Source organism: Amphibalanus amphitrite, unplaced genomic scaffold (genome assembly GCF_019059575.1).
Source record: "Amphibalanus amphitrite isolate SeventyFive unplaced genomic scaffold, NRLGWU_Aamphi_draft 000725F_arrow, whole genome shotgun sequence".
NCBI classification, from domain to species: domain Eukaryota; kingdom Metazoa; phylum Arthropoda; class Thecostraca; order Balanomorpha; family Balanidae; genus Amphibalanus; species Amphibalanus amphitrite.
This window is the reverse complement of record NW_024882219.1, coordinates 127,337-150,638: the sequence shown is the minus strand read 5'-3', so window position 1 is coordinate 150,638 and position 23,302 is coordinate 127,337. Positions and strand designations below refer to the sequence as shown.

The 23,302-nt window shown below is 48.8% G+C and overlaps 1 protein-coding gene across 5 annotated transcripts in view; it reads right to left on the bottom strand.

Moving 5' to 3' along the window:
- The window catches only part of LOC122365243 (MAP kinase-activating death domain protein-like), a 67,417-nt gene that overhangs the window by 1,359 nt on the left and 42,756 nt on the right, over positions 1-23,302 (bottom strand). For all 5 annotated transcript variants that reach the window (XM_043336262.1, XM_043336261.1, XM_043336264.1 and 2 more), the window contains 10 exons: positions 10,175-10,267; positions 9,375-9,747; positions 8,866-9,104; positions 7,681-8,569; positions 4,996-5,125; positions 4,372-4,588; positions 3,708-3,795; positions 2,893-3,077; positions 2,339-2,518; positions 846-918 (listed from right to left, as the gene is read on the bottom strand). In XM_043336262.1, coding sequence (XP_043192197.1) covers positions 846-918; positions 2,339-2,518; positions 2,893-3,077; positions 3,708-3,795; positions 4,372-4,588; positions 4,996-5,125; positions 7,681-8,569; positions 8,866-9,104; positions 9,375-9,747; positions 10,175-10,267 — 2,467 coding nt within the window. The remainder of the gene's footprint in view (positions 1-845; positions 919-2,338; positions 2,519-2,892; positions 3,078-3,707; positions 3,796-4,371; positions 4,589-4,995; positions 5,126-7,680; positions 8,570-8,865; positions 9,105-9,374; positions 9,748-10,174; positions 10,268-23,302) is intronic.

Sequence of the window (23,302 nt, the reverse complement as noted above, 5' to 3'; positions counted from 1 at the left end):
GCGGTGACATTCTGTGGAGTAAATGCCTAAGGCACTTACTAAACGCATCTTCGATCGGCTAAAAATTCAATCTTGGCTTTTAGATAAACGTAAGAATACAACCCCGGCATTTCAGGGGAAAGAAGTCTCAGTAAGCCAACCTGCTATGTCAAAGTAACCCCGCGACCCATTCGTCTGACCTCTATCAAGGTCACCTGGCATCATGCCAGCAGAGCCGAGCGAGTGCATGGGCCGATGCGCTTTCAGTCGCTTGTCGAGTGACGGCGCGGGTGCTGGGTCGGCGTTGGCCAAACGTTTGGTCACGGACGGACGGACCGATGAACTGGTGATTGGCTGAACTTAGCAATGTGAATTGTGAACTGTGGTGCACAACACTCAAATGGCTGCCCTCTGCCCTGTGGACTGTGGGTGGATCGCAGTGACAGCCACCCTGTGATTTGGGCCTTGGAGAGCATTCGTGGTGTGACGGGTGAACTGCGACGCACTTCAGTGAGTGCTATACCGATGCTGGATCCTACATGGTCCGTGATCAATGATCATGAGCTGTCTAAAGGCTACCTACACCATCTTGCACGGGAAAGGAACTAGAGCAGATGCCAAGGTTATCGGCATCCAGCCAGCCGACATAAGACGGTGAGTGTACCCTTCGAACCGTTTATCTCTCGAAAGCAGCAGTGCATTTCTGCCTAGAAACGGGTGCCTCTGTTTTGCTTAGACGGTTATCGGCCGGTCTCCTAAGCTGGTATGTCGATTTGATGGAGTGGGTTTGGACGTAAAACGTTAAAAATAAAAATGACCGGCTACCCATTAACCACACACGTCCTAAACACATTTGCAGTACTTACTGAATTCCTCTAGCACGAAGATTCCTCCCTTCTGCGTGAAGCATTTCCTGATGTGGTCCAACCGGACGAAGAACTGTGAAAGAAACGCAAATATGTAAAATTACCGAAAACGGGAAACGATTACCAACACCTATAAAATGTGCAGCTAAACGTAAAACCTACTCAATACTGATTTGTAATGTGCAAATCATCGGTTTAGACCCGAGACCGTACATTTCAGCATAAATAGCTAAAAGAAGTGGGTAATGCTCGAACTTGATTTTAAAAGTTATACCTGCTTCATAGAAAGTAATAAAAGATATAACACAATAAGAAGCAATTTATGCAGCTGTTGCTTCAGTCTTCCACATAGAAGCATTCATGATATGAACAATAAAACACCAAGCTCTTCAAAACCGTGCTGACGTCACAAATCACAAGCGCGTGGCCTTATATGTTCATGTGCAAAGCTTTTAAGCCATTCCAGAGTTCACTAGTTCGCATTCACATGGTTCACTGCAGGACCGTGCTGGAAAGGAGCGTTGAACGGAAGTGACAGTCATGCCCGACATTGGGACGGACCGATAGTGACCTCCAAAGTGATCCGTTCCACTTCCATGTATCGTCGCCGACAGATGATGCTGTGTTTCGGTGATTGCTTTCTTATTGATGCATTGAGAGTTCTATCAATTTTCACTGTTCTCTTATTTCATTTCATGCATAAACCGTGGCCGTCTATCGTTTGACCAAGGAGTAAGAACGATTCCGACACAATGTTCGTTATTTCTTTTTCATTTAAATGTTTTGGACATAGTGTTCCGACGAACAGTTTTATACCGGCGAATAAGCCCGGGATCTCCTTTAGACTATTCGTCCTCCAGCTTGTACGCACAGCTCGCTACAGACAACACCACTAGAAGCCAGCCAAAGCTACCGAGCTGCAGCCCTCGCAGCTCCCAGGAGCAGAGCCGAAGCAGCTTGAGAGATGGTCACGTGACCCACAGCCTGCGCATGCGTGCCGATCACGCGGGAGGTACGGAAGCTTTTCTACGAGGGACCGGCCCCGATCTGTACCTCAAAGTCCTTTGTGACGGCATAGAACAGAGAAATGCGCCGTTAGCCGTGTCGTAGCCAGAGACGCGCCGGCCGCGCCGCCTTAGGACAGTGGGTGGCGACCATCTCAGAAGTTTTTCGGTCGGTGCTCTTTCTGACTTGAACTGCAACTACCGCTATAACACAGTGCGCAACTTGCAAGTCTTCTAATAGTTAGAACGCTAAAGCGAGTCAGCGGCCTGCTCTATCGCAGCAACCGGCATGCAAGGAGAGATAAAAATGCATCAAACTGCTCCATCTAGGTGTCAGTCAAGCATTCTCCACAACTCGAAAATAAAGTAGAGTGGGGACTGCCCGCACCACCCAACCCAGGAATGAGGAAAGGATAGGCGATAGCGGCTCAGCCGGTGCGTCTACAAGCCACACAAGCACATCATCTGGCGTCAGCATACTGGTGTTACCTTGGACGTGGCGAAGAGCAGGCCGACGCCCTCCATGCAGACCTGAAGCAGGCCTCCCTCGCCAGTGGTCAGGTCCTGGACGGGAAACTCTCCGCCCAGGTCCAGCCCGGGCGCTGCGCCGGCGCCGCGTGCCGCAGCCCGCTCCATCGCCTCTTTGACGCAGTAGTAGAGGTCCCGGCACTGGCGAAGGAGAGAGGTTAGCAGCGAATGAAAGATTCGCCCAGAATTAGTGCAATGATAGGAGGTGCATTTCATGAAGGTGACAGCGGCTATCGACCAGAGAATGTGCTAGGAGGCATTTTATTTTAACTCGGAAAATAATCCAGTATTAGACAATTTAGTAAAAGATGAATCGAAGACCCTCTTGCAGAGTGCCTTTTTCATCATTTTCTAGACTACTTGAGTTACATTTTTCCTCTAACGTCATATTGGTCAAAAGCATATCACCGTCGACACCAGCCTTTTACCGACGGAACTCTAACTACAGGACATAGCAGCGTACCCTATAACTGAACATGAAACCCACTCCAGCCATCCACCGCCGGCCCTCTCACCTTTCTGGTGTAGTACTTGTGGAGCTGCGTCTTGCCGCCGTTGCGCCGCCACAGGCAGAGAATCTTGTTCTTGGGCGAGTAGGTCATGTTGACGAGTCTCTCGAACCACCAGCGCTCTACGATGACGCCGTTGACGCTCCGTAGCACCAGTCCGTCATCACGCACCTCGAGAAACATCAGCTCGCCTGACGACAGAGTGGGCACAACGGTATCGTTAACGATCCTCACACTACTTGGTTTCGTCGTTTTTTAGGCTTACTTGTAATGTTCGCAAGTAGTTGTAAGGAGTGACGAAGACAGCCCTCTGCACCGAATTAGTGAGCCAAGCCTCTGTCTCGATACAAGCAGGCGCTCACGACTGGTGTCTTCAATTATATGTCTGAGACTGTTCTGACTTAGGAGCAGAAACAAGGTCCTTTGCTTGAAACAAGGTCCAAGCTGCACCCCTGCACGAACCACTAGAACGTCTCGCCTGGACAGGAGCGGTAGCCGTTCCCACCAGAGGGCGCTGGAGCCCCACCTCAGCTAATGCAGGGACCCCCTAGACGGGTCAGAGGGCGCTGCATCTCACCTAGGCCCGTACAGGGACTCGCCGCCAGAGTGAAACCGTCTCACCTGGACAGGAACTTTCACCAGAAGGCATTATATCTCAGTTTGATCAAAAGAAGCACCACCGGAGAGGCTGTTGTCGTCTCACCTGGGTACTCACCAGTCATCAGAGGGTGCTACATCCCATCTAAACAATGACTCTCACAAGACAGCGCTGTCGTTTCACATGGACTCTCCAGTGTCTCCTGATGGCGCTTTGGTCTTACCTGAGCCGTCTGTGCCACAGTGCACGGTGAAACTCTGACGGTGCATCTGTCTCGAGCCCAGAGGTCGCAGGTCGATGTCGTTACCGTGCTGAAAAAGTGGCATTTATAGTGGTTAGAATAGACAGACTGAGTCTACCACGCAGTGGGTGGGTAATACATTGATAGCGCATTATGTGAAAGTTGGTCCCGCAAACAATGATGCGTGGGATAGTTCTTGATGACATCATTACTGCATAATAAGGGTTTACCGTTGATCGTTCATATTAATAAGATTATTATGATGGACGTTCTAAGTCATTGTTCGCAGTCTGCCCATATTTTTGTTATTTACTGCACGACTTCGTCGGTAAAAGGTTATGGTATCTATTGAGTGACCAATGACCATCTCCTTGATCAAATAAATAATGTTTATATGGATAAATACATAATCAAATATAGCCTACCGGGACTCAAAGTCAGTCATCCGGCAAAGTCGGTAAAATGAGGCATCTCCCCTCTGCATGTGGCTAAAAGCAACCCAATAAAGCGGAGTATCCCCGTACACGTGACCAGCACAATGCGACATCGATCTCGGGACGAGACCAAGACGAGAATCATATTCCCACGCATTCCACCTCTCCCCGAGAGGCTGACGAAATCACAACCGGTTGTCATGACAACTCACCAGGTTGCCGACTTGATCGAGCAGTTCATTGACCTCCTGGCTGTAGACGAGTCCGATGTGACTCTTGCCGAGAAGGCGCCGGACTTTTCGCTTCATGTCGTCCTTGTTGACGTCGAGCATCACCATGAAGGCGGTCAGGTTGTAGAGCATGGTGGAGAGCAGGCGGTCCTCGTCGTGTTCCAGTCGCTTCCGCTCCGTGGCTGACAGTGTGCTGTATCTGTTGGCGAGGACGGGTTGGAGGCGTTATCGAGGATGATGGAACTTATATAACGATGGACGATGGACAGTGGGCAGCGACTATAAGACAGCTTACTGTGGCAGAAGATCGCCAGCATTGTCCATAAAACGAGCCAATGGACAATAAATCGGAGGTTTACTACGCAGTACGCAGTACGCAAAGAAGCACTGTCTGGAGCTAGCCAAATGTGCTGCGATACGGTTACCACTATTTGCATTATATTGGGGGTTACCTAATTAGATTACATGTACCTATACTTTCATGTCCCAAAATTCTAAAAATGATCATGAGTCATGACGGTTAATAATTGTCACTGACTGAAGCGGGCTAGTATCGTTTTAATCCATAAAATGGCGGCGCTGACACCTGTCGCCTGCTTTCCTTACCTCTCCATCATTTCGCCGGGCCCCTGGTCCATGCCAATCATGTCCCGCTCCTGAGCGACCGCGTCCAGGAAGGCGTCCTCCCAGAACTGGGCCTGGTCCCACAGAATCGAGCGGCCCTTCCGCAACATTCCTGCGATAAGTGGACGGGCAATATGTAGTAAGCACAGCCAGACTAAGTAGTTGTCAGTTCAGGCACATCGAGAATAATGCTATTGAATCCGTTTACAAAATAGTTTCTCGGTTATAAAAATACATCCTTTCACGAAGTCGTCTGACTACTTGCTCAGCCAAATGGATTCGATCCTTTTCTTTATCGCAATTTACCAATTTCATTGCCCTTTATTAGCCGGATGAAATCAAAATAGAGCCATCATCAAAACACTGAAATCTTTTTACGATAAACGGTACACCGTTTATCCACTCCACTTTCCTTAACAAATGTCACATATCCGAACATGCGGATAAGTGGGCGCACAGATAACAGTAGTACTGGATTGGAAACAGAACATCGGCAGTTGCAGTAAGAGGCCGAATGTTTTTATGCGACGGCGCCAAAATGAGATTCTCGCGTGCTGCTGGGTGGATAATTTGTGTGTTGTGTATTGCAAGAAATCGTCTTTTTTGCGTTTTGTCGTTTACGTTTAAAATCGAAGCTACCAAAGTTACTTTCGTTTGCTTAAAAATTAAAGTATTTCACTTTTAATTTGATCATTTAGAGGGCACAATGCGTGGTGTTTTCTTTTAAAAAATTGTGGTGCAAAGCCTTACATACGTATAGGTACATCAACAATGGATGAGGGGAATGAGCGGTAAAAACCTGCCGTTCTGGCTACAACCCAACGAGCCAAGAGGAACAAAATATTAGAACAGGAGATGTCTCACATGCCACCTATTCGCTTTTCTCACCGAAACATCTCTACGGGCTCAGTGGGTTGGCGCCATGGGTCACCGTGACCGGGCTGAGTGGGATCAGGACTATTCCGCTGTGTGTGAGCTGCATTTCAGAAAGGAAGATTTCGAAGAAGATCGGTCATTTCGCACCGGCATGCAGAGACAGCGCCGTCAAGGCTCAAGAGCGGCGCAGCCCTGTCAGTATTGACCAGCGTGGATTACGCGATGCCCCCTGTGCACGAGCGGCCAGCGAAACGCCATGGCATCCGCACGCCACTCACACCAGAAGCAGGTTATGAAGGGCCAGACCGATGCGTTCTTCACGAATGACAATATCAGCTATCAGGTGGCAACTACAACTGGTCGAGTGTCCGACAGTTCCTGGAGAATGAGGCGGTACTCCGGGTCACTGGTCACGTTTCAGCCCCGCCGACGCCTCCGCCCGAATGGCACCATCACAGCAGGAATGACAGCAGGATGGTGCTCTTGTCATCCAGGAGCTAGTGGCCGCGGTGGCGAAATCCACTGAGATGGAGGACCTGGATGACAGCGCCAAGGCCTCCCTGGGACACAGCTCCGGCGCCTTGGCACGCTCGGCTCTGCGCTCTGCCACCAGGCGTAACAAGTACGGTGCCTCCGCCAGCCTGCTGATCTATCATGGGGCTACGCCGCTGGAGGTACGACTGGAGAAAGACGAGGAAGACATCGACCTCACCGTGAGGATCTGCCAGATTTGGAGGCAACTGCCGAAGACTAAAGCTAACAGGAACCAGCTGCTGGTCTGCGATCAACCAAGAAGTGACGCAGAAGTGACGAAGATAGTCGTAAACCGAGATGTCGGACTGACCGGAAGTCGTTTGCAATGATAGCCACGACGTCCTTAGGAGCCTCCTTCCAGAGATGTATGCGACGGTTTTCAATCTATTTGCTGGAAAGTGTGGAAACATGGTAACTGATAAGTGAGACAGACACTCAAGACAGTGCTGTCCATCGAAAGTCAGGAAGCAGACACCCCAGCCACTGGTGCAACCCGATCGAGGAGCGACATGAGGCCAAAGCTCAGCAGGGTCAAGAAGATGTAAGTCGGGGAAGTAAGGTCGCTGATGAAATTGGGAGGGCAGGCGAAGCGAAGTGACACTTGAAGGGATGTTTTGTGACGTAGGTTTGAATCGTGACATTTGGATGGTTCGTTGTCAGTGGCGGATCCAGGGGGGGGGGGGCAAAATGGGCATTTGCCCCCCCCCCCAAACGGCATGATTTTAACATTACGCCTATGGACGATGCATGGAAAGAATCGATAAATTTTTATGGTTTGCCCCCCCCCCCCCAAACCTCTGAGCTGGATCCGCCTCTGTTCGTTGTGACAGGACTGGTATCGATTAGCTAGCATGTAAATAAAGAGTTCAAACTCCCATGTATGTACAAGTACTTTTTGTGGATGAGAGTGAGAAATCATTATAATCAAATCAGTGGCATACGTTCCCTCACCACGGTGAGGAAAGTGTAACCAGCAACGTTTAGTAAAATAAGTTGCCATTATGCAAAAATGCAGCAATAAACACGAGCACGGCTAGTCGATTGCTTCTTTATAAGTTTCATTCACATAAACCAATACTTTTTGTTGCCTGTGAGAGGAGATATCGAAATATAGGCACGAAATATTCGGTCCTGTTTTCGGCCTCTTACTGCAGCCACCGGAATCCTGTTTCCAATCCAGTACTACTGTTATCTGTGGTGGGCGTTACATAACAACGCTCAGAAATCCGACGCCGACAGCCAACCACCACCACCCACCTTCAAACAGGTAATTCCTGCCGGCTCCCTCTGGTGACGGTGTGCTGATGATGCTTCCTGCGTGGTACCGAAAGCCCGTGCTCAGAGACGACTTAGAGGACCACACACTGGCGGTACGGGAGCGGGGCGGACGCGGCTCCTCCAGCTCCGAGTCACTGACTGCCGGTCGGAACACCCCCTGCTGGAGGCGCGCTCGGAACGCGGCCGCGTTGGTCACGATGCTTCCCGTCTCGCTGCCCCCTCGCGCCGCCTCGCCACCCCCTTCAGAGTCGACTGACGCTAGTTTACCCATCAGTTGATGCCGCTTCTGTACGAGTAGCTCCCTGAGTGCGTCGGCCGTCGAGTGCTCGTCTGGACTGCGTAGAGTGTCGTGAGCCAAACCTCGACCGCCGCCATAATCACTGAACACGGACGCTGACGAGGACTTCCGCGACACATCCGGAGTTACGTCCAGATGATTCCCGCGTATTGCCGGCGACCCCTGAGGAGACATGGGCGAGCGGAGGTTATCCCGGCTTCCAAACGGGCTGGACGCACCCGACACTCCTCCGGCCATCAGCCCGGTGGTCTCGTGCAGGTCGCGGCTCCAGTAGTGCGTGTGCGCGATCTCCAGCACCTGGAATGCGGAGGCCATGCCGCCGAGACCCTGCTCACTGTAGGTGTGTTCCAGGCCGCTGACCACTGCCAGCAGGAGCTTCAGCATCCCCCGCCACACGGTGCGGGTGACACAAACGTCCTCAATGTGGTCGTCAGGACCGATCTTTTTGTCGAGAGTTTGGTTCAGACGGGAGACCACCAGGTTGCGGTAGTTCTCGTCCTCCATGAGCTTCTTGACGCGGTTCAGCTTCAGCCAGCCGAGACCCTCACCGTCTATAACCTGCTGCACAACCTGTGGACAGCGGCGTGGAACGTTACCCCATGCCTGACAGAACTTCCTTAGCAGAGCATTTGATGGGCAATCAAAATCTGTTGCAGTATGACCATACGGCAAAACCGGGTGAATGCTTCGGCACCAACTAAATTGCCTAAAAATTGCTATTAATTTCAACAGCGAAGCTTGAGGAAGAAATATATTAGGGGCCACATCAGAGCTTGCTATGTCCAACGATGAAACAAACTAAGCATCAGTGCTCCCTATATGACCACACTTATGCCATCCTCCCACTGGTACTCTTCGGCGCTCACCTCTTTGAGAAAAGCCTGGCTCTCGGCGCTGGTCGTGTTCCTCTGCTCATAGTCGACCTCCAGCTGGCGGGCGGTGCGGGGCGTCGGCGGCTGCGGCGTCGGCGGCTGGACCAGGGTGGACCGGACGGAGGGACGTCGGTGGGGCCGGGGGAACGGGCCCAGGGGTACGGGTCGGGGAGGCACGGGACGCTGCTCCGGGACTGGTGACGAGGCCGGCCGGCTGGGCGGCGAGCGCGAGCCTGGGGAGAGAGATGAAGGAGTTGTGATGAGGGTAATATTACGACATAAATGTTGAACGAGCATGAAGTTAATTGCAGTATGGCGGGCACCTGTATTTACATATTCGTCGGTGAAATCCATGGAATACCTGTGTCATCGTACGTTTGTACGTCAGTAGCCATCCGGGTGTCACACAGTAAAAGCAATACATCAAAGACGCAAGAACTGAGTCACGCATCTGAGACATTGTCATTGATCTAAGCGAACCCATCCGTCCCCTCCTCGCTCACCGAACACGGTGCTGAGCAGGCTGGACGTCTGCTGGGCGATGCCGTTCAGCTCACTGCTGACGTTGCTGAGGAAGCGCCGGGAGGCGCCGGGACTGGTCGCGTCGCTGGTCGGCCCCAGCGTGTCGTGTCGCACCAGACCGCCGTCCTGACCCACCGGGTGTCGCGTCTGCGACGCCTCCCTGGGCTCTCTGGTGACGGTAGTCACCGGTACCAATCGCTGCATGACGGACGCCTGCCGCGCGCTCCGGCCCAGCTCACCCAGACGCGTCTTGCCGGCAAACGTCAGGTCATCCAGGGTCGTTTTGGAGGCGGTGCGGGCGTTACGAGTCAGCTGACGGGCCTTCTGAACTGACTGAGAAGCCTCCTTTCGAGCCTGTGGGAGCGTCGGGTACGAATCAGTCACGTCTAGACGGCAGAGAATATTAGATTGCGGTTACGAGGTAATGTTATTGGTACTGTAATGTAATGCGAAGTGACTTCCTACTTAATCATGCATTACCTGACATTCTCAATTCCTCAGCTTTACATAAGACTTGGGTGCACGAGGTTTGATGAAACGCCACTGTCGGTTCAACGTGTGAGGTCTCACGGCCGATACAAACTTTGTAATAACTTCCAGTTGAGGTTTCTACAAGCACGTTCCAGGGCACGTGAACAGGAAGCAGGCAGACCTCAGTCCCTGCAGCGCCCGTGGTTAGACTGACACGGAACAGGCACGTGGGCGGCACGGGATAGGCACGTGACTGACACGGGAGAGACGATTCTATTTACAATCACGTTTCCTTCGATGTCGAACGAACCTTGTCGGCGTGCTCAAGAATGCCGCCTTCCTCTCCGCTGGAGTGTCGCAGTACCTCCACCTTCTCCGAGACTTTGCTCTTGATCTGCCCCAGCTGAAAGAGGAATAGAAACTCAATACCTCAATGCAATCAGACGGCGTAGGATCGGTTTGATGACCGATATCAGTTGAACGTGAGACAGCTGCAAGAAGTAATGATCATTAACCATTGATACTGCCATTTCTCAGACAAAGATATCTGCGCAACATTTGAAGCGATATTTCAATATAGGAGCATAACTGCGCATTGAATGCTGAAATGCGTGATGAGCTACAGGAAAAGACACAATAAAGAGGTGAAGAAACCATTACTTTGCAACGTTATTTTCATAAGATAAAGGGTTGTGGGCAAGATGCATTGTGCATGCTATATGGATACAAAATACCAGGGTATATAGGTAATGCACACTGCACAGTGCACATAACTACGAGGGTGTGTTTACATGATACCGCTGGGAAATTTAGTATTAGGTACTAGGGTGTCTCGAAAGTGGGGTCAAAAAAATTAATTCACTTCCTATAGGAAAAACCACTTGCATCTAGCCTTATTATGACATGAAATGATGATTAAAAAAATTTCATTTAATGTTAAGAACCAGCGCACCTCGTCTATCGTAACCCTTTCCTGACAATTTCAGGCGTTGCAGTCTCCGTAGGCTTTCTTCGGTGTTATTTTCACGTAAACCGTATAAATGCGTTCTCGCTTCAGCTTGCGATCTTTCAACGAATCAATACATTTGTTGCATAAACATTTACTAAAACACTTTCCTAGCGCAACATATCCAAGAATTGCTACCTGAGTGATACTCATCCTGCTGACAGTAGGGGAGAGTGGTGCAGGAGGCCCCCCCTTAAGCTCAGTTACTATTTTTAGACAACTGATAATATTTAAGCGCTAACGTGTGCATGCGCTGGCCGCTGTGAGCATGCATCATTTTCCCATACATATTTGCATTCAAAATGAATCTAGGGGGTACACAAACCGTAAACTTTAACATTTTGGAAAAAGTTGCAAAAGGGCCTCTTACACTATGGGTATGGTAAGACGCCCCCCCCCCCTCGGGCGTTTTAAAAGTCAAGTCGACTCAAGGCTATAGAACTCCAGGTAAGGACACCAGCCGTTTGACCTTGAACGCCGCCGGCCGGCCGATGACGTCATTGGAGGCAAGCCGGCTCGGCGGACACACAAGGCGAATGCATAACGGAGGGGCGTTGGAACGTTGCGGGAGCCGGGGAGATATTTTAATGTGGTTGTATACCACCATTGTTATGTTTATTGATCTACAGACTGCATTCTTTTAAACCTCGATGCACTCTAGGCCTGGATGGTTCGTACATTCGTGGAACGATCACCCCGTCCGAAGTCCGTGGTCGAAGCTGTCATAGTATTAAAGACACTAAGACGGGTGCAATAACGGCGATCCGATCCCGTCTCTGGCGAATCTAGAGGGGTCGTAAGGACCCAGGCCGAATCTGACCGTCTATTTTTAGGGAAACGGGGTGGGTGAATTGACAACCGATGGCTTAAGAGATAATGAGAAGAGATCCCGTCGTCGATTGTTGTTTGACAGACAACACATGTTGTACTGGACGTATGACCATCAGAGGTAATGCCTGAACGTAGGCAAGCATAATTGTTCTGTCATACTGTTTAGGAATATAAAATGGTAATGGAGATTATTGAGGATATGATCTCTACATTACAGGAATTCGCTAATTACTACGGCCCATAGGGGCACCGCCGGAGCTGTTGTTTTGCCATCGGTCCCAGGCAACTCCAGGGAGCTGCAGTACCCGGCGGCCAAAGCGGCCCACCTCGTCGACTCGCAGGTCCTGTGGGATTCCGTGATGCTTTAGTGCTTCACCCACAGAAGCACGGGCATAGCAGTAGGATGTGGGGCTAGGTGTCTGTCCACCTCTTCATTGAAAGAACAACGTATACAGCGCCTGGTCCCGCCGAAGCTCGGTATCGACCGTGACTTATTCACAACTGGCGGATCCAGGAAGCGGTCTTGGACACTGCGGGGGCTTACCCCAAAAAAGGTTTCTCGGAATTAATTAAAAAAAAACTCTGATTTCGATTCCTTGCGCACTAGGGTGTGTCACTAATCGCAATGCAAGGTGCTCCATCGATTTTATTGTGCTCCACTCATGTGGAAAGGGCGTGGCATTGTTAATTTCCCGCAAATTTTAACCCCCAGGCGGCGCCGAGCGAGAGAAGTTTGCCCTATCTCAAAACATAGGCGACCCTAGCGCCCCTGGCGGCTGTTTGCTAAACTAACAGGCCGTTGACTGTATGGGCTTATCCCTGCTTTCTGTAAGCGCGTCTAGGGACAAATAATAGTATGGGCAGATTGCAGAGAGTGCAAGCTAATGACGAATACCTATAATGAATACAATATATTGTCACAGGGGCCCAGGAACATTCTTCAAGTTGGGGTGCAAGCCCAAAATACCTGACATGACGCATATGAAATAGTAGCGTAGTCAGGGGGTCCCAGGAGGCACGTGCCATCTAGTCCCCCCCCCCTATCGCATTCAGAGGACCCCTCGGGTCGGAGGGGCTCTGTGGCACTAGTTTACCGCTCAGGGTCTATGCTGGCTAGGGTGTGTCATTTTGGGCACTTTTTTCGCAAAACATGGTGCTCCACTGATTTTATCGTGCCCCAGACACGTAGAAACCGTGTGACATTTTTTATTTCCCCCAAATATTAACACCCATGCGGCGCCGACCGCCGACACTTTGGCCTATCTCTCAGCATTAGCGACCTCAGCGCCCCTAGCGGCAATGTTTTGAACTAACACGCCCGCTATGCTTTGTGAGCTTACGATCATCATAAAATGCATTTTACCGAAATGACGCCTTGCTGTTGGCTTGTCTGGCACTCAGAATGTTGGTGAAAATGTGATGTTATGGATCTTAAAGCAGGAAATAGTTCTGTGTTAATGTACATAATCATATATTGCATAGTACCTACTACCCCCGATCCCCGTCCTGGTCTGACGGGATACGTACAAGCGCATGTTTATAGTGCCTGCTATTAGGTGTCACATGTTTTTTTTTTGTAGCGTCGTTCACTGCATAGACCCCGGGGAACAGGGGGGGGGGGGGCAGTGGGGGCGCTTGCCCCCCCCTCCAACTTGAGAGCCGAGTGGGCGCCGCCCCCTCAACATTGATGCAACGATGAAGGATCTCTGCTCACTTTTATGGACCTACATGTCTGTTTTTATATAAACATCAGCACAAGGTATTTCTCTTGCATGTGAAGTGAATGGTTTCTGCTGACTCGGCATCGATTTAAGAACACCTGCTATTATCATCCCACTTTGATTTTATCTGAACTTGATCATAACTTTGGTAGGTCAGATTTTATACTGGACCATTTTGGTTCCGGATGGTATTTGATTTGGCGTGATGAGAACATTATGACGTACAACGGTGGTAAAGTCGTTGATTGATACAGGTTTACTCGCTCCGGTGGGAGGCAGTAGCGGCGGAACACCTTCAATTAAGTGGAGGGGGGGGGGGGCACTGCCGACTTTTGGTCCCATTCTTTCCATGCAACGCCCATAGGGCTAATGTTAAAATGCCCAAATCAGAGGGGGCACGGTGCCCCGGTGCCCTCCCCGTTCCGCCGCCTATGGTGGGAGGGCGGCGTGTGGGACTCAGAAGGAGACTAATGGCTTGTGTTGTGCCTTTGGTAGGACCCTCAGTATCACCGATGCAGGGCCTTCAGAGCCTCCAATTAGGGGCCTTTAGAGGCACTGGTGTGGGGTCCTCACATACGCCCGTGTGGCCCCTCAGAGGTGCTAGTGTGAATCCCTCATAAGCACCGGTGAGGGTCCTCACAGAATACAGACGCCGTTGTGGACCCTCAGAGACACTGGTGTGGGTCCGTTACATGTGGGTGTGTGGCCCTTAGAGCTGCTGGTGCGAACCCTTTAAAAGTCGGCAGGGGGCCCTCAACGACCGGGGAGGGGGACCTCAGACCGGCAAGGGGCCCATAGAGGCCGGCGGCATCTTCAGAAGCCCCGTGGGGTCCTTAGATACCGACAAGGTACTCTGAGACGCTAGTGCGGCCCTCAGTCTCTGATGTAGGGCCCTCAGAGTTGCAGGTAGGTGGCCGGCAGATATGCTTTTGCCGAACCCTCACAGGCGCAGGTGTGGGTACCTCAGAGCCACCAATATAGGGTTGCATAAATGGTGTGGCACTGGCTTGGGGGACCCTCAGTGGTGTCCTTATGGGCCCTTAGAACCACTGGTGTGGGTCTCTCAGAGGTGCTGGTTGTGAACCCTCAGAGGCCCTGCTGAGGGCCCTCACGGTCTCCGTTATGGGATCCTCAGAAGCCGGCGTAGACCCTGACGGAGATCTTAGTGTGGCTACTTAGGGGCTCATGAGGTGCTCTTACGAGACCTGTGAGGTCTTTCTCAGCTGAAATATAGTCAGCGTGGACCCTCAGAGGTCAGTTGGTACCGCAGGGGTCTTTATGGCCGGGTGGGCTCTCAGAAGCACCAGTGAGGGCCCTCAGTCTCACAGTCGTCGTAATGGGGCCGTCTGAGACATTGGTGTGAGGCCATTACTGATTACAGGTTGGCGTAAGGCCCTAGATATGGCCCCTCTTGGGCCGGCAAGGACTCTCAGAGGCACGCTAGCGGCCATAAGAGGCCGGTAAAGGGCCCTCAGAGGCCGCCAGTAGCCTTCAGAAGCCGGCGTGTAACCCTCATGGACAATTTAGTGAGGCTTCTTTGGACTCACGAGGTGCTGTTACGAGCCCTATTCTTTCTGAATCGAAATATGGCCAGCAATGCGCACTGCTGTGAAGTGTGATTAACCAACATTTCCTCAGAAAAGTTGTGAAGTTTTCTTTGATTCTCGAAAAGCGATTTCGGGCGCTGCCAATGTGGGGGAAGACATTTGCCCCAAATGCCTCCCCCTGGATCCGCCAGTGGGTTGCCCCACTCCGAGCTTGACTAAAACCATTTTCAAACCCCACCAGAAACCGATGGTATGGTGAATTTAAATCCAATAACTCATCTCTGTCTGCCCGCCTAAATATGTATACAACACATGGTACGGCACCCGGCCCTGTCTGAGCTATGAGCCGATCGCGATATTTTCGGCTTTCCCCAACCCAAGCTCGATTAGGAACGTTCTCCTTCCCCACCAGATTGCTGATGTCAATTCAAATTCAATACCTCATCTCTGTCGGCCCGACCATAACCCATTCATTGCACACCGTTCAGCGCCCCGCCCCGCCAGAAGTATCCTAGCGCGCTGAGCAGTTGCCTCCAGCCGCGTCATCGCGAGGCCCCGCGCGGCCCATAAATTAATACATTGCGCGAATAGCCGTGTCGCCCCCCTGAGTCGACTTGTAAAAGACGCTTTGCGAACACAGCTGCAAGGCCTTTCATTTCGAAAAGCTAAGCAAATACGGTGTTATCGAAACCAATAACACTTCCAAAGCGCTCGAACAATGCGAAAACTAGCACAACCAAACGCTGATGCATATTTACGTCTGGACAACGAGTTGCGGGGAAAAGTGCTGATTGTGTTGGAGTTTTAGGAGCCGGTGATTAGGCTGGATTTTTGGTTTTTTTTCGTTCCGATTCTTGTATTTCATAGTGTTTGGCTTTTGAATATTTTAGTTCTTTTAGATAAATATTACTTGCCTTACAACTTTTGTAAAAACGTTTCATTTTTTTATAAGCCGATGTTCAGAGTCCTAAAAATACATCAGCACTATAATCATTGTAAACAAACAAATGGAGCACCACTTGGCTCTGTTCCAAGGCCATTTTTCTAGTTTATCTGGTGGTTTTCTTGCTCTTGTACGTCGTTTTGTTGGATATTTTGAATCCCTGAAGATTGACTTATATCATATTTAAGGCGCATGTTGACTGAAAACAATCTGAAGTATCCAGGAGGCTGACAGAGGTCCTGACTCCTGAGCAATCTCAATATCAAGTTGAACAAGTTATGAAATTTTGGTTGATAAACGCAAGTTGATCGGGCTCATATATCAGCAAGAAAAGGTAAAAATTAAAAGAGCTTATTGGCCAAAAACAAGCTATAATATTGCAGACCTTGGAGCAATACTGAAGAGCACGCTGAGCAGGATCATGCCAGAAAATGTTGACTGATGAGTGCATATTGATGTATTGGTATGAATATTGAATGATAACTTACAACAGCAAGATAAATTAGTGCTAACTATCAAGTTAAAATCTAGAATGAATGGACTTGGGCAGTTTTACTATGCTTAGATGCTATGCAGGTTGTAATGTGCATCAGGTACTCAGTGTCTGGCAAATGAAACATGCGATCATTTCATTGCTACTGGAGGAGAAATCTTGGATCACTAAATCCACTTTCTGTTGATTTTGATGTTAATCATCATCACTGTATTTCTTGAAAAAAGGATTGTAGTAAAATTGTCAATGTGACAATCCATGCAACGATGTGAAATGTGTTCATAGTCATTCGTGATAGTGATTATTGGTCCAATATACAATGGCAAAGCTCTCAGTCTCAGCGTTTCTTCCTGTGGATGGCCAGCAGTGGCTCAGAGCTTAGAAGTATTAGTTTTCTTCACAGGGCTGGGATAAAAAGTACTGAGGGTAATCTTCCACCAAGGAACTCTACTTTGACATGGTATGAGATGTAGGCACAAGTAGGTACACTGAAAAAAAAATTTACTCAGGCCTGGCATTACTCAGTAATAACTCATGAAGAAACTCAGTGAATACGATAGTGGTGCTCACTTATTGGCTGATCTAACTCACATCACCAGGGTGACTTCGTTATGCGTGATTTCTGAGTGCTTAGTTTCGTGAATTCGAACTGAGTCGGAAATGAGTTTTGCTTGGGCAAATCTAGTTTCCTGCGCAATGCATGAGTTCTCGCGAATTCACGTGCAGTTGTGCGTGAGGTACCCCCGGCTTGAAGATGCGCGCATGCGCGGCAGGGTGAGTGTCCTGCGTGATGCGTGAGTTCGCGTGATGAGTATTATAGCCGTTGCGTTCGAAAACCGCGGCGCGCGCTTCAGTCCGTTGTGGCGCGGTGACTCGCGTAGTTCACGTTGAATTGTTGAGGCTATTGTGAAATTGTGCGGGAGAGTGCAGGAGCGGGGAAGGCGTGCAGCGAAGGATGGGACGGGTAAGTTATCTGTGAAGAGCTCGGTGATTGTCGATGAAGCTTTTATCAATCGCATGCGCCGCGGAGAACAGGGAGGTGAACTGATGGACCAGCAGACATTCCCCGCCGGCGTCAGGAGGTCGGTGCCAACCGTGAACGGCGGAGCAGATCGATCGAGAAACTGAGGGATACCTACCCGGCATAGTTCGAAAAAGAAGAGGTGAGTTATGTTATATTTAAATTTAACCCTTGCATGTGTGCGGCGTTTTCCAGCTTCTAATGTGTAGGGGGGGGGGTCGGTTGGACCCCCCCCCCCTTGCCGTTTAGCCCCTGATCGAGCTAGAGCTTCGCGGAAAAAACGAGCGTGTTGCCCGTGACGAGAGGAAGCCGATGATACCCAATTTTAAGGTCCTAGGTCATTGGTTGACCTTCCAGGTCAGGTCAATGACCCAAAGTCGGGAAAATCGGGACCTATTAGAAAGTCGTAAAGTGTGGCTGCTAAGGGGTTTTTCGGGGTACTGATCACGAATATCGTGTTAGTTTTGATCACAGATGATGTCTTGAAGCATTTAGACCAGGTCGGGTCAGGTCAGGTCAGGTCAATCAGTAGGCGTCGTGACGGGTATTCGTAGTACGTGTCAACCGCCTCTGACAGCTTCGTAACATGTTACGAAGGCACCAAAACTACTTCGTAAATGTTCAAATGGTTGTTAAATTCGAATTCAGCTCCAAAAACTAGCCTAGAAACATGTAAAACTCGAAAAAGTGAACCGAGGTCACCCGAGGTCACCAAAGGTCAGTGACCTGACCTGACCTTCAGGTGACCTTGACACCCACCCTAATGCATGGGAGCAACATCAAATCACATGTTTGAACGTTTGAAACCACGAAAAGCTTGCAAACGCGCGGCTAATGCGAGCCGACGTACGCCGAATCGCGATTCCGGCCAAACATGGTCTCGGAAAAGAGGTCACAGGTCAAAGGTCATTTGGGTCAGGGTCATGAAAGTTTCAGGGTAGGTGTAAAATTGATCAATGCGATGGTATTGAAAGTTTCGTCGCGATCAGCCGCTTTTTACGCGAGTTATTCGCGAAAAACCATGGGGAAAGGGGGTCAATCCGACCCCCCCCCCCCTACACATGCGAGGGTTAAAAAAACATGTTTGTGGGATAATGTTGTCCTTATCCTAAAAGAACGTTCATTTGACCCTTTTTACTTCTTTAAACAAGAACTCCGTCACGACCCGATGTTTTTTTGGGGGGGGGGGGGGGCGAAGGTGGTTTGAAGTCGATTCTTTCCATGCAGCACCCATAGGCACAATGTTAAAAATGTAAAATATTGGGGGACACGTCCCCCGTACCCTTCCCCCCCCCCCGGTGGTGGAGCCCATGGTCTTAATTCCGCTCGCTGAACCGTTTAAGATTCTTTTGTCTCGTTTGTGCTTATTATTTTTCCACTGTTATTATTTTTTCCGACTGTTTTTTTTTTTTAATGCCTACACACATATTTTCGTACACTATTCGATTTCAGCGAGCATTTTCAACCTTCCTTACATATTAGATTATTAGATACCGCGGCGAGACGCGTTTGGACGTGACATGCTTATTTCCATTACTGTTAAGTATAACACATTTTATGTGATTGTTTCAAGCTGATTTTAATATTGGACGCCCATGGAAGTGTTTTGCGAGACTAAAACCCGACTGTTAAGGTGACCATCCGACCTTGACCCGCGCTGTGCTGGGTGGCGTTTTACGCCCCCCACCCCGCCCCCTCAGGTTTTTCGCGAATATCTAAGAACGGCGGCGCGCAGCGCCACCATTTTCGGCACACCTGCTCATACATTTGTTTCTCCATGTGAAGAAATTTTAGACCCAGGTCGTTCAAGGTCAGGTCACGTCAAATGACTTAACATCGGAAAAATTTCAATGGTCGCTGACGATCGCACCGTTCGCAACGTGCCATGGAAACCGTTCGATATTTTTGTCATTTTCGCTCAGGGAATTCACCGCTCGATTTCACACCAGTTTGAGGTAAAATGTCAAAAAAATATCGAACGGATTTCATTGTATAGCGTTTTTGATACTGTCCCATCACCATGTCTCAAGTATCAACCTTACGGCATGTACATATAAAATATATTTGCTAGTGCAATAAAACACCTCATATGTGTTCAGCTTGACGGTTTGGATCGACTGATATGCAACATGACCTGGTCAGGTCAACCTAAGGTCAAGTTTTAAATATGGCCTTTCAAGGTCTAATTATAGTTCATTCGTCCCGACGAGAGGAACACTATGCTAACGGCAAAATAAATGTCGTGACTCTTGAGTGGAAAGTATTACAGAAAACATTTTGGTAAAAACGGCTTTTTTAGAGTTTTTGCTCTCTGGAGGCTTAATTGTTGACCCTGAGGTCAAATCTGAGATCAAACGCCAGCAAAAAAAAAGTCGAAAGGGCTTTGACTGCATTTTTCCGCGGGCAGCTCTTTTGGTTCCGAGTTAAGCACCAGTTTTTCGAAAATATTGAAATAAGCAAAATTTGGCCTTTCCTGACCTCTGGTGACCTGGCACTTGACTTGACCTTAAAATTACCCAAGTATTTCCTTAAATATCTTTAATGCTTTTTCGAAAGCCGCTTACGGCGTGTTGCTACGTGGCCCAACCCCAACAGCCGAGTTAGAAGAGGGGACGTGAAGACGACCCCCTCCCCCCAGTACATCACGGTAAACTCAGAGCACCAGCACGGCGCGGTTTAACATTAATTTTGAGCTGAAGTAACTTGATAACTTTTGATATTTCAATCACCTTGCATGCCCTATAACTTCCGTTTCTCTTACTGGCAAAAGAAAATCTGACTTTTTTTATTGTGTTTTCAGGGAACGGCCCATTGAGCCTCCTCTGCATCTTGGCGGAGAAGGCGTCAGTGGTGGCGTACACGGGTGACGAAAATTTGGATCACCCCTATCATAACAAGTCCGAAGAAAACGAACGGTGCCGCCTCATCGTGGAGCGAACGGAAGTCTTGTGGGGATCCATGGTTTGGAAGGGAGTCTTTTGCTGTGGGCGACGGCGCACTTTGTGCTCAGTCAACAAACGGCGCACAAAGTGCGAAACACGCTGTGGTTTGTGTGTATCCATGTGCTCCACACACCATTCAATGCTGAGCGCCAGCCACCTGTAGCCGCGAAGACTGAGGTCGAGAAGCTGGCAAAAGAGTGAAGCTGAGCTGACGTGGAGTCGATCCCCCCCCCCCCCCCCGACGCAGTTTGGCGTGTGTCAGAATTGAAATACAGCGCAATGCGACCGTTTCTACAAACATGTATTTCTTGTAAGGGCTGGGGCGAATAGTGCAAGACTAGACGTTGGTCGGGCATGGTATAATACAGATATGTATGCTGGTTTTGGGCAATGATTCGTTATATATTGGCCAATCCCAATATATAGACTAGCTGCCTGGTAGTGGCTGTTGTATGAGCATCATGCATGCATATTGCATAATGCTGATGCGGCAGCTGTTATCATGGGCGGCGAGCCTATACATTGGCTTGAGCCAATATAAAACGAATCAGATCAGCCGTTTCAGGCGGCGCCTGAGTAACACCCGAGTATCGTATGAGTTATCGACGTGAGTACGTCCTGAGTACAGCCCTAGTTTTCACTGAATAACCGATGAGTTCCAACTGAGTTATGGCCGTACTACCACCTGAGTTATACATTAGTACCAGCTGAGTTACATGTGAGTTACTTCCTAGTTTTTCATGAGTAATGACTTACTAAACCTGAGTTTGGCCTGAGTTGTCTGAGTAGGACATGAGTTACGCATGAGTACTTACTGAATTTTATCTGAGTTTTACCATCGGACAAAATGGCAACTCACTTTGTTACTCACATGCTACTCACTTGCAATGAGTTTTGCCCGAGTTTTACCTGCGTTCCGCCCTGAGTTTTACCTGAGTACGCGGATTTAGAGTGAGTTTTACCATTGGACAAAATGGCAACTCAGTCATTACTCAGAAAAGTGAGTAAAAATTTTTTTCAGTGTAGGTGCTCATTTCCTATAGTCAGTAGTTGTGTATGTTTAGTTGGGTTAGCTTAGATTAGATTGTTAGTTTTTTAATTTACCTAATGTCCATAAAAATGTGACCTGAGCAATGAGCATACCTGACTAACCTGACAGCTGACCTAACCTCAATCATCACACATATTTGCAGTCTACCCAAGACCTGCATGGCAGTAGCACCCAGTTATAGGTAGGTACTCACCCTAACTCAATCTTACCTGCTAACCTTCAACTTGCCAAAAGTTGCCAAAAGTTAGCTCACATTGCCAAGCTGCATCCAGGGAAACAGTCAACTGAGGAACTGGCTCATTGGGTGGCTGGTGTGAGTCTGTGCATTTAAAGTGTTTCTTCCCTGAAGCTGCTCTGCACTGCTGTATGTCATGTTAGTAGATGCTCAGAAAATGTGGGAAATGATTACTAAGCTACTTCAGTGCTTTGTTAATGCTCGAGACATAAACAAGTACAGTTCCTGCAAGGTACAGCTATGAGTTAGGTGCTAGGTGAGTATATTATGTGAATGTGCTGTTCCCTGTTTGACCGTAAGTATACAAACAAGCACAGGGTCACAGTTATATTCAATCTCCACATAAACATACAACAAAAACGGCCATATAGCCTAACTCCGAACACACCACAGATAACTTAAGCCTTTGCAGGCACAAAAATGTTTTAATTAACAGGACAGGTATACAATATATCCTCTGTCCTTCGGGGATCTTCCTGCCAAGTTGCGGTACGATGACTGAACTTCAGGATTGATCAACCTTTTCTTAGCCACTGCTTATATACGAGCAAGACCAAATGCTTGTTTTGATTTACAGGACATGTATACAATATATCCTCCGTCCTTGGGGGATCTTGCTGCCAAGTTGAGGTACGATGACTGAACTTCAGGATTGATCAACCTTTTCTTAGCCACTGCTTATAAACGAGAAAGACCAAATGCTTGTTTGTAAACTGCGTTGAAAATTTAATGATCCACCTTCAATTCCAATTCTGACATGAAGGCACAAATGAAATAGTTCCCTCTCCTTTTGGAATACACAAAGCAAAATATTTAATAAATTTTAGTGGATGGGCAAGAGCAATTAGCATAGCTTTCCCTCAAGTTAACTTCTGGCACTGGTGATCAAGGCCCTCTGATGATGACGCTTATTCGCTTCATATTTTGTAACAAACGCGCTAAAACTGCAATATAACAGCACTAAATGCTTCTTGACAAAATGCAATAGTAGTAAAAATTTAGCCCTGATGGCATTCATTCTTGGTGGAAACGTAATTACAAAATATTTTGTAGTAACTATTAAATTCTGGCCCGAAACAGTGCAGGGTTAAAAAAAGAATCATTCCAATGACGGTCCATTCTTGCGGTCCTGAAATCGCTACTATTTCCGGCCTCTCCAACGCAACTCGTTGTCCAGACGTAAATATGCAACGCTGATGACCAACGAAAATTGTACCTATAACCTCTAAGAAAAGAAACAGAAAAAAGAAACAAAAACAAACTCCTTGAAAAAAGAATGCCATGCCTGCCGCAGGTGCAGGCGTTTTAGCATCGGGGGCGTTTTTTTATCGGGGGGCGTTTTATCATCCTCGAAGGGAGGGCCTCTTAAAAAAATACAGTGTTTTAACGTCCACAATATTTATGGTTTATGAGACATTTGCAGCGCACCAGAACATGGTCTATTCTGAAGCTAACATGTGACAATTTCGATGAGAAAAGATTGCATTTGTATAGCCATTGTTTTTTCAGATATATAAGGGTGATAAAGATGCATATATCTAGCAAGTAAAGGGGCAAAAACAGAAACAGGCTTACCAAAAGTCGCTGCGACGCACCTGATACCTCAGGTTTCGTGTGTTGTTGTTTCAAGAGAGCTTCTGCTTTACAA